The sequence below is a fragment of the Lynx canadensis genome, chromosome A2, assembly GCF_007474595.2.
Source record: "Lynx canadensis isolate LIC74 chromosome A2, mLynCan4.pri.v2, whole genome shotgun sequence".
In the NCBI taxonomy this organism is placed as follows: Eukaryota; Metazoa; Chordata; class Mammalia; order Carnivora; family Felidae; genus Lynx; species Lynx canadensis.
In genome coordinates, this window is record NC_044304.2 from 36,095,654 (window position 1) to 36,107,976 (window position 12,323).

Consider the following 12,323-nt stretch of genomic DNA (forward strand, 5'->3'; position numbering starts at 1 on the left):
TGTGATAGCTATAAAAGCAAGCTGCTATTCCTAATACACAACAGCAGATGTAAACTGCTACAGTGTTTCTGTAAAACATTATGAAGACATGTTTAAAGGATCATAAAATTTTTCACCTTTTTCACTTGGTCATCCTAGTCTTGAGAATTGACTCAACAAAAGCAGATATAAATATAAAAGATACTCCCCACTTTGCTGTTAGCTAGACTAGCAAAAATAGACAAAACAGGAAATATTCCACATATCCACCAGTAATCTATTTTTGCAAAGTTTGATACATGAATATAATATTCCCATTAAAAATTATGATGAATGTGGGCGCCGGGGTGGTTCAGTCAGTTAAGCATCCGACTCTTGATTCTGGCCCAGGTCATGATCTCACAGTTCCATGAGACTGAGCTTGTGTCAGGCTCTGAGCTGACAGCATACATTCTCTCTCCCTCTCTGCCTCTTTCCCACATACGTGTGTGGGCATACTCTCTCTCTCTCTCAAAATAAATAAACTTAAAAAAAATTATGATGAATGTGAAGAATATGTAAAAATTTGTAATTAAATCTTAAATGAAACAACTAATATATATGGTATCAATTACTTAAAAATACATAGAAAGATAAGAAGTTAATACACAAAACTGACGTTACTTATAAAAGGTGATAATTTTGTAAATAGTACCACCATATGCTCTCTGTCTCCCATTCCCCTACTTTTTGTTATTATGCTAGTGTATATGCAGAGGTATATAGGTAAATTTATAGACCTGTATATTTTCTTTCATTTACAAACAGAAACACTGAAAAAACAAACCAAACACTAGTAAAATGGCTACTTATAGGCAAAGAAAGGGGACGGGGAGGAGCTAAGTTGGAAGCAAATGTTGTCTCGATATACGGTTATATAGTTCTCACTTTGGAATCATGTAAATGTTCTACATATTTATGTAAAATTAAATCAAAATTGCACTGCGCTCAATGAGGAAAGAATGATCTTTTCAATAAATGGTCCTGTGACAGCTGGACATCCATGTGCAAAAAACCTAAATGCAAGAGCTAAAACTATAAAATTCTTAGAAGGAAACAGGTGAACACCTGCATGACCTTGGACTAAGCAATGGTGTCTTAAATACGATGCCTGAAGCACAGGCAACAAAAGAAAAAATAAAGAAGATGGACTTCACCAAAATTAAAAAAACCTATACATCAAAGGACACTACTGAGAAAATGAAAGACAACCTATAAAATGGGAAAAAATATTTGCAAATCCTACCTTTGATAAAGACCTAATATGCATAACACATAAACAACTCTCACAACTCAACAATTTAAAAATGAGCAAAGGATATGAGTGTTTGAATAAATTTCTCCAAAGAAGATGCAAAAATATATATATGGCCAGTAAGCACATAAAAAGATGCTCAACATCATTAGTCATTAAGGAAATATAAACAAATACACCACAATCAGATACCATTTCATACCCACTAAAAAGGCTATTAAAAAAAAAAAAGAAGGGGCACCTGGATGGCTCAGTCGGTTAAGCGGCCGACTTCGGCTCAGGTCATAATCTCGCGGTCCGTGAGTTCGAGCCCCGCGTCGGGCTCTGTGCTGACAGCTCAGAGCCTGGAGCCTGTTTCAGATTCTGTGTCTCCCTCTCTCTGACCCTCCCCCGTTCATGCTCTGTCTCTCTCTGTCTCAAAAATAAACGTTAAAAAAAAAATTATCTTTTAAAATAAAAAAAAAAAAAGAAGGTAACAAACACTGGCAAAAGATAGAAACTAAAACCCTCACATATTGCTGATGAGAATGTAAGATGGTGTAGGTGTTGTGGAAAGTCTGGCAGCTCTTCACAAAGTTATATATAGGATTACCAAACTAACCTAAGGATATATGTCAAAGAGAATTTTTTTTAATAATTTTTTTTAATGTTTATTTATTTTTGAGAAAGAGAGCACAGGGAATGAAGCCATCAGAGACAGAGGGAGACACAGAATCCAAAGCAGGCTTCAGGCTCTGAGCTGTCAGCACAGAGCCCGACACGGGCCTTAAACCCACGAACTGCAAGATCATGACCTGAGCCAAAGTCGGACACTTAACCGAATGAGCCACCCAGGTGCCCTATGTCTAAGAGAATTTAAAATAGATGTTTACACAAAAATGTGTACATGAATGTTTATAGTAGTATTATTTGTAATAACCAAAAGTGAAAATAACCCAAGTATCCATCAACTGATGATTTTGTAAGACAAAGCCTGACAAATTTTGGTTTTCCTCCCTTATCTGAACTGTATGGACTCCCCCAGTTGTTATGAATAAGCTCAGGAGTTATATGGATTCTCCTAAAATTATACACAATGTCTAGTATTTATCTGCATAGGTGCAGTAACACAGTCTGCCTTTCACAATATTCTGTAGTAAGTCTGAAATTCACCAAAAATAAGCAGTACTAGAATAATGTAGGTATCACTTTAACAATGGTTTAAAAAAACATACAATGTTAAAAAAAAAATTAAAAAAAAAAAAAGGGGGGGGGGGCGCCTGGGTGGCTGTCGGTTAAGCGGCCGACTTCGGCTCAGGTCATGATCTCACGGTCCGTGGGTTCAAGCCCCAAGTCCAGCTCTGTGCTGACAGCTCAGAGCCTGGAGCCTGTTTCAGATTCTGTGTCTCCCTCTTTCTCTGACCCTCCCCTGTTCATGCTCTCTGTCTCAAAAATAAATAAATGTTAAAAAAAAAAAATTTTAGGGGCGCCTGGGTGGCGCAGTCGGTTAAGCGTCTGACTTCAGCCAGGTCACGATCTCGCGGTCCGTGAGTTCAAGCCCCGCGTCAGGCTCTGGGCTGATGGCTCAGAGCCTGGAGCCTGTTTCCGATTCTGTGTCTCCCTCTCTCTCTGCCCCTCCCCCGTTCATGCTCTGTCTCTCTCTGTCCCAAAAATAAATAAACGTTGAAAAAAAAAAAAATTAAAAAAAAAACCCAAAAACCACAAGACTGGCACAATACAGTAGTCTTAGAAAAAAGTGTCCAACAAGATTAGAAACAAAATATAACACCTGTACCACTACATAAAGTTTGACTCAAACCAGCTAATGTATTCTTTAATTTGTAAAAGCACAAAGTTTTTAAAGACTAATTTAATTATTATCTCTTGCTTACTTGAATCGCTAACGTTTCTTGCTGCTGACGGGCTTCTTCTTGGGCCTTCTCTAGTGCTGCAGAAAGTTCTTCTTTGGCTTTCATTTCACGACTCAGAGCAGCTTCCTGTGCCTCGCTATCTTTTGCAGCATTGGCTTTGTGGAGATCAGTAAGTTCTCTTAAAAAATTGGATTGATAATTTTTATTTAAAATAGTTAATTACATGACCAAATTAAGGAAGTTTGCATATAGATTTCCCTAGGAGCTACACAATAAGGGAGAGTTCACCCCATAATAAACACTGACCACAGTAAGGACTCTCTGTTGAACTTGCTCTGACCAACTACAAGTCCATATATAGCCAAGTTTATAAATATTGTTAGTGATCAAATAACAGAAGAAGTATTTCTTCAACATCCTGTTCTGATAATTGATTTTAAATGAGTTGTATATTTGTTCATTTTCTTACTTGTATGCACTATCCAGAGCAGCTTGAATACTTCGGTTCTTTTCTTCAAGTTCATCCACGTCTACCTGAAGTCGGCCAAGATCCTTCTCTCGGCGTTCTACCACAGAATTTAGTTTTTTAATGTTTTCTCTATGTTGTTTCTCAACCTCTTCTTTGCCATCAAGGACCTATAAAACAGACAAAAGTATTTTTCAATTAATAACACCATGGTAAATAATTGTATTCCAGGAATCTTGAGTGTTACAGTAATGAAGAAAAATCTTAACTATCATCTATTAAATTGCTTGACAAATTCTTCCCATGACATATCCCAATAAATTATTCTAAATGTTTTATAAACCATGGCTAATTGTTCATATAGGAAGTAATAACAATATATATATTTAGATAATAGTTAATATTCACCTGTTTTAAATGTTGCAACTCTTCTTCTAGCTCTTTAACTTTTTTGTTCAGTTTTGCAATAATATTTTCATTTTCTTTGTCTTTAGCTCTTAATTTCTTAATAATGTTAGAATTATGCAGCTGCTGTTTTGAAAGTTTTTCTCCTAGCAATGGCAAAAAAAAAAAATTTTTCAAATAATGATTCCTTAAGAATCTGGATAGTGTGCTGGATCTAACCACTGACATAAAATGATAGAGTATTTTTAAAATCACAATATTATAACCATGAACATTAAATTGATTGGGACAACCATCAATAAATGCTAAAATTACTAGATGGAAGGGTGATAGATAACAGAATATTCTTAGCCTTAAGAAATCATTCCCACAGGCAAACCATAAGAGACTCTTACATAACAGAGAACAAACTGAGGGTTGCTAGCAGGGAGGTAAATGGGGGGAAGGGCTAAATGGGTGATGGGCATTAAGGACGGCACTTGGGATGAGCACTGGGTGTTATATGTAAGTAATGAATCACTGGGTTCTACTCCTGAAACCAATACTACAATGTATGTTAACTAACTTGAATTTAAATAAATAATTTTTTTAAAATTCATTCCCACATATTGCTTACGAATTACAAATGGAAAAATCTACTTGTAATACAATGGAGAAATCTGGCTATTACCATCTTAACCATTTAGTTAGTCACCAGTGATCTTTCTTACCAGAAATTTTATCTGAATCTAATCATGAGAAGGACAAATTCCTGAACATGGGGCGTACTATAGGAAAACTGGCCTGGATTCTACAAAGTCTTTAAAGTCATGAAGAGAGACCTATCGCTAGACTGATGAAAGACCAAAAAGACATAATGGCCAAATACAATACACAAACTTTGACTGGATCTTGGGGCAGGACAAATATCAGGTATAAAAGTCCTTTTTAGAGACAATGGGATGATGAAATATATGTTGGAGTATACTTCTGAATAAATACTGATTTTCTTAGGTATGGTTATGATGTTGTGCTTGTGAAGCAAAATGTACTTGCTACTGGGAAATGGAGCCTCATGAATTTAGGAGCGGACTACATATTCAATGCAATATCTAACAAAAGTCCAATGGCAAATTTCACAAAGTTTTTTAAAAATCCTAAAATTCATATGGGACCACAGAAGACCTCAAATAGCCAAAGGAATCCTGAGCAAGAACAAAGCTGAAAGTATCATATTTCCTCATTTTAAGACATGACACAAAGCTAGAGTTATCAAAACAGTATGGTACTAGCATAAAAACAGTAGACCAGGGGCGCCTGGGTGGCTCGGTCAGTTAAGCATCCAACTTCGGCTCAGGTCATGATCTCACGGTCTGTGAGTTCAAGCCCTGCATCGGGCTCTGTGCTGACAGCTCAGAGCCTGGAGCCCGTTTTGGATTCTGTGTCTCCCTCTCTCTCTCTGCCCCTCCCCTGTTCATGCTCTCTGTCTCAAAAATAAATAAACGTTAAAAGAAAAAAAAAAAAAAACAAAAACATAGTAGACCAGCAGAGCAAAACAGCCTAGAAAATCCACACAGAATTCAGAAATACATTTACAGCCAAGTGATCTTCAAAAAAGAGACCAAGAACACACTATGGGGAAAGGGAAGTCTCATCAATAAATTATACCAGGGAAACTGAATAATCATAGGCAGAATGAAATAGGACCACACACCAAATACAAAAGTCAACTCAAAATAAACACTTAATATACCTGAAAGTGTAAAATTACTAGGAAAAAAAAATAGGGAAAAAAAAACTTCTGACATTGGTATTGGCAATGATTTTTTGGGTATGGATTCCAAAAGCATAGACTACAAAAGCAAAAATAGACAACTGGGATTACATCAAACTAAAAACTACTGCATAGCAAAGGAAACAAATCAACAGACTGAAGAGATAATCTGCAGAATGGAGGAAAATATTTGCAAGCCATGTATCTGATAAGGGATTAATATCCAAAATAAACAAAGAACTCCAATAACTCAACAGCAAAAAATAAGGCAATTAAGAAATGGGTAAAAGATGTGAGGGGCTCCTGGGTGGCTCAGTCGGTTAAGTGTCTAGCTTCAGCTCAGGTCATGATCTCATGGTTGGTGAGTTCGAGCCCCACTTTGGGTCTGTGCTGACAGCTCAGAGCCTGGAGCATGCTTTGGATTCTGTGTCTCCTTCTCTCTGTCTGCCCCTCCCCCACTCACTGTCTCTCACAAATGAATAAACATTAAAAAAAATTTCTTTTTAAAAAAAAAGATGTGAATAGACTTTCTCAAAAGAAGACAAAGAATGGCCAATAAGTATACAAAAAGGTACTCAATATCACTCATCATCAGAAAAATGCATATCAAAACTATATGAGATATCACCTCACAACTGTCAGGATACTTATTATCAACAAGACAAAAGATAAGAATTGGGAAGGATGTCGGGGCGCCTGGGTGGCGCAGTCGGTTAAGCGTCCGACTTCAGCCAGGTCACGATCTCGCGGTCCGTGAGTTCGAGCCCTGCGTCGGACTCTGTGCTGACAGCTCAGAGCCTGGAGCCTGTTTCAGATTCTGTGTCTCCCTCTTTCTCTGACCCTCCCCTGTTCATGCTCTCTGTCTCAAAAATAAATAAATGTTAAAAAAAAAAAATTTTAGGGGCGCCTGGGTGGCGCAGTCGGTTAAGCGTCTGACTTCAGCCAGGTCACGATCTCGCGGTCCGTGAGTTCAAGCCCCGCGTCAGGCTCTGGGCTGATGGCTCAGAGCCTGGAGCCTGTTTCCGATTCTGTGTCTCCCTCTCTCTCTGCCCCTCCCCAATTCATGCTCTGTCTCTCTCTGTCCCAAAAAATAAATAAAAAACGTTGAAAAAAAAATTTAAAAAAAAAAAAAAAGAATTGGGAAGGATGTAGTGAAAAGGGAACCTTGGTATATACTATTGGCAGAAGTGTAAACTGGTACAGCCATTATGGAAAACAGCATGGAGATTCCCAAAAAATTAAAGATAGAATTACTATATGATCCAACAGTCCCACTTCTAGGTATACATCCAAAGGAAATAAAATCAGTACCTCAGAGACATGTGCATTGCCATGGGTACTGCAGCATTATTCACAAAAGTCAAGTTATGCAAATAACCTAAGTGTCCATCAATGGATAAATGGATAAAGAAAATGTGGTGTGCACCAAAATGCAAAGAATTTTAAGAGAATACTATGATGATTATATATGTGAACTGGACAACCTAGAAAAAAAAATGGATAAATTCCTAGAAACAATCTCCCAGAACTAAATCAGAAAGAACAAGAAAATTTGAACAGATCGATTACTAGTAACAAAATTGAATCAGTAATCAAGACTCCTCATCTCAAACAAAAGCCCAGGACCAGATGGCTTCACAGGTGAATTCTACCATTTAAAGAAGAGTTAATACCTATTCTTCTCAAACTGGTCCACAAATAGAAAAAAACTTTTTCAAATTTATCCTATAAGACTAGTATTGCCCTGACACCAAAACCAAAGACCCTTTAAAAAAAGAAAGACAACGAGAGGCCAATATTCCTGGTAAACACAGGTGTAAAAATACTCAACAAAATATTAGCAAACTGAATTCAACAATACATTAAAAGGATCATTCACCACGATCAAGTGAGATTTATTCCAAGGACACAAACGTGGTTCAATATTTGCAAATCAATCAACATGAAATATCACATTAATAAAAGGATAAAAACCATAAGTCAACTCAATAGAAGCAGAAAAAGCATTTTTATATAAAATACTGTATCTGGGCATGATAAAAATTTCAAAGTGGGCTAGAAGGGAACATAACATAATAAAGGCAACACAGAAAAAATTCTTAGCTTAACATCATATTTGATGGTAAAATACTGCAAGCTTTTCGTCTAAGACCAGGAAGAAGACAAAGATGTGCACTCTAACCTCTTTAATATAATATTGTAGTGAAGACCAACTACAGCAAATGGACAAGAAAAATAAATAAAAGGCACCCAAAGTACTAAGGAAGAAGTAAAATTGTCACTATTTAGAGATGATATAATACCATAGCTAGAAAAGCCTGAAGATTCCATCCAAAGAACTATTAGAATAAGTGAATTCAGTAAAATTGCAGGATACAAAATATACAGAAATCTGTTGCATTTACATATGCTAATAATAAAATAGTAGGAAGTACAATTAAGAAACAATCCCATTTACAAGTGCACCAATAAAATAAAATAAAAATACTTAGGAATAAATTTAACCAAGAAAATCAAAGACCTATACTCTGATACTAATGAAAAAAATTGAAAACAACACAAATGGAGAGATATACCATGCTCATGAACTGGAAGAATTAATATTGTTAAAATGTCCATACTACCCAAAGCAAATCTACAGATTCAATGCAATCCCTACCAAAATACCAAGAGCATTTTTCACACAATTAGAAGCAGTAAGCCTAAAATTTTCATGGAAACACAAAGACCCCAAATAGCCAAAGCAATCTTGAGAAAGAAAAACAAAGCTTGAAGGTATCATAATCCTAGATTACAGCTACAGTAATCAAAATAGTAGGATACTGGCACAAAAAAGACACATAGATCAATAAAACAGGATAGAGAGCCCAGAAATAAACCCATACTTATACAGCCAAATAACTGATGACAAAGGAGGCAAGAATATATAATGGGGAAAAGATATTCTTTTCATTAAGTGGTGTTGGGAAAACTGGACAGCTACATGAACAAGAAAGAAACCGGACCACTTTCTTACACCATACACAAAAATAAATTCAAAATGGATTAAAGACCAAAATGTGAGATGTGAAATTATAAAACTCTTAAAAGAAAACATAGGCAGCAGGGCCCCTGGGTGGCTCAGTTGGTTAAGCATCCGACTTCGGTTAAACATCCGACCAGCTCAAGTCATGATCTCATGGTTCATGGGTTCGAGTCCCACATTGGGTTCTGTGCTGACAGCTCAGAGACTGGAGCCTGCTTCGGATTCTGTGTCTCCTGCTCTCTCTGCCCCTCCCCCGCACGCACACACACACTCCCTACTCTCTCTCTCTCAAAAATAAACAAACATTAAAAAAAAATTTTTTTTAAGAAAGAAAACACAGGCAGTAATCCCCTGAACATCAGCCTTAGAATATATTTATGAATATGTCTCCTCAGGCAAGAAAAACAAAAGCAAAAATAAACTATTGGGACTACAACAAAATTAAAACCTTTTGTACAGGAAAGGAAACCATCAACAAAACAAGAAGACAGTCTACTGAATTGAAGACACATTTTAATTACATAGCCAATAAGAGGTGAATGTCCAAAATATATAAAGAACTCATACAATTCAACCCTTCCCCCAAAAGCAATCTGATTAAAAAAATGGAAAAAGGACATGAATAAACATTTTTCCAAAGAAGACATATAGAGGGCCAACCGAAATGTAAAAAGGTCACTAACCATCACTAATCATCATTACTAATCATCAGGGAAATGCAAATGAAAACCACCATGAGATATTACCTCACACATCAGAATGGCTATTATCGAAAAGACAAGAAATTTTAAGTACTAAAAACTCCAGTAACATGGAGCTTCTCCAAAAATTTAAAAGCAGAAATACGATGTGTTCCAGCAATCCCCCTACAAGGTATCTACCCAAAGAAAAAGAAAACACTAATTCCAAGAAATATAATGCTCTATGTATATTGCAGCATTATTTACAACAGCCAAGATATGGAAAACAATCTAAGCATACAATGATAAATGGACAAAGCAAATGCGGTGTGTGTGGATATACACACATACATACAATGGAATACTACTCAGCCATAATAAAGAATGAGATCTTGCCGTTTGTGACAACATAGATGGACCTAGAAGGTATTATGCTAAGTGAAATAAATCAGAAAAAGAAAGGGATATACCATATGATTTCACTAATATGTGGAATCTAAAACACAAAACAAACAAGAAAATAAAAACACACTCTTAAATACAGAAAGAAAATGGTGGTTGCCAAAGACGACATGGGGAGAGTGTGAGGGGTGAAATAGGTGAAGAGGATTAAAAGGTGTAAATTTCCAGTTATAAAATAAGTCACAGGGATAAAAATTACAACATAGTATATATAGTCAATAATATAGTAATAATGTTGTATGGTGACTGTATTCATGGTGAGCACTGAATAATATACAGAATTTTTGAATCACTATGCAGCTTGTACCCCTGGAATATAACATTGTATGCAATTATACTTCAATAAAAAATATTGTATATACAAATGTGTAATTTATTTTTGCTATCTAAAATTGTGAATATTTTCCCAATTCATTAAAAATTCTAAAAAAGAAGGGGTGTCTGGATGGCTCAGTTGGTTAAGCATCCAACTTCAGCTCTGGTCATGATCTCATGGCTTGTGGGCTCAAGCCCCACATCGGGTTCTATGCTGATAGCTTGGAGCCTGGAGCCTGCTTTAGATTCTGTGTCTCCCTCTCTCTCTGCTCCTCCCCCACTGTACTCTGTCTCTCTCTCAAAAATAAATAAACATTAAAAAAATTTAAAAATTTTTAAAGAAGAAAAAAGTAGCATGCTATATATTATTTAGCCTTGAAAAAGGAAATCCTGCCATTTGTAAGAACATGGATGAACCTGGAGGCTGAAATAAGTCAGATTCAGATACTACATACATGATCTCACTCTGATGTGGAATATAAAAAAGTTGAATTTATAGAAGTACAGAGCACAATGCTAGTTACCAGGGGAAATATGGAGATAAAGGGGACCAAGTTTCAGTTACAGAGGTAAGTTCTTCAGACATAATGTAAAAAATGTAAAAAAAAAAAAAAAAAAAAAGTTAAGTACATGAGGTGATTGATATGTTAATTAGCTTGACTGTGGTAAACATTTCACAATATATATGTTATCCAAAAAAAAAATCACACTGTGCACCTTAAATATATACAATTTTTATTAGCCAATTACACCTCAATAAAACTGAGGAAAAAAAGAATTTATGAGTGGACTCATATCTGTCACCTACATTCAAATGCTTTGGCAAAAGGGAAGTATATGTGTGTGCAGAAAGCTATGAATCAGGTGTGCCTAGATGTTAATAAATGACGAAGTGAAGTAATAATGTAATCTGCTATTTACTGTAGTGTGCTTTCAGCTTTGAGTCTTTCAGCTTTTTAGCTGTGAATTTAAAAATACTTCTGGAAGATACAGAAGCAGTGAATAAATGATCCCATATGAAATCATTCTATTTTCAGTATAAAGAATTTCATTAAGCAAAAGAAAACATCAACCCACCCCCTCAATAAATTAATAAAACCCAAACAGTGACATCTGATAGAAATATTTTTATTTTTTTATTTTTTTAGAGAGAGAGAGAAAACAAGCAGGGGAGGGTGTGGAAGAAAGAGAATCTTAAGCAGGCTCCATGATCAATATAGAGCCCGACGCAGGACTCAATCCCACAATCCTAAAATCATGACCTGAGCTGAAATCAAGAGTCAGACACTCAACCAACTGAGCCACCCAAATGCCCCTTGATATAAATATTTAAGATAATTTTTTAAAATTATGAAACCATGCACACAGCCTTTCCCTCAATCTCTAGTGCTGTAATAAAGGCAGTTCATGACCTCAAGATGATTTGACATAATGATTATGTGATTTATCAATTCTCCATTTTCTATTGTAGTGCTTAGACTGTGTTTTACAATTATCTGAGTACTTCTATTTCTTTTTCACTGAACTGTAAGCTCCTAAAGGATAGGGAGCATGTCAAATGTATTACTACACTAAATATAGTATCTGACACACTGTTAAATATTAGCTGAATAAATGAAAGATAAAAACTGGATAAAACTAATTTTTTGAAATGAAGTGACTTTCCATGTTGTTTACAAGCCCTCTGGAAATCCTCTTAAGTTCAATGATATAAGTACAGAAATGTTCATCCCACCACTTACAATATTAACATTTTAGAAATAAATGCACAATATGAGGAAAACAGTAAAATAAGTAGTGGTATATATAGCCATATAATGGACTTTAAACTTTTTTTTTTTTTTTAAGTGTATTGGAGGGAGAGAAAGGGGCAGAGAGAGGAGAGAAAGAATCCCAAGCAGGGTTTGCACTATCAGTGTGGAACCGGATACAAGGCTTGAATTCACAAACTATGAGATCATGACCTGAGCCAAAGTGAAGAGTTGGATGCTTAACCAACTGAACCACCCAGGTGCCCCTATAAGGGACTTTAATACGGCCATTAATAATGCTAGCAAAATTATTTAGTAGCAAGGGAATTGTAAAAGAAGGAAA

The 12,323-nt window shown here is 35.9% G+C and overlaps 1 protein-coding gene across 2 annotated transcripts in view; it reads right to left on the reverse strand.

Moving 5' to 3' along the window:
• Positions 1-12,323, reverse strand: part of TMF1 (TATA element modulatory factor 1) — a 37,367-nt gene that overhangs the window by 13,028 nt on the left and 12,016 nt on the right. For both annotated transcript variants that reach the window (XM_030307209.2, XM_030307210.2), the window contains exons 6-8: positions 3,998-4,140; positions 3,593-3,759; positions 3,145-3,301 (exon numbers count right to left, since the gene is read on the reverse strand). In XM_030307209.2, coding sequence (XP_030163069.1) covers positions 3,145-3,301; positions 3,593-3,759; positions 3,998-4,140 — 467 coding nt within the window. The remainder of the gene's footprint in view (positions 1-3,144; positions 3,302-3,592; positions 3,760-3,997; positions 4,141-12,323) is intronic.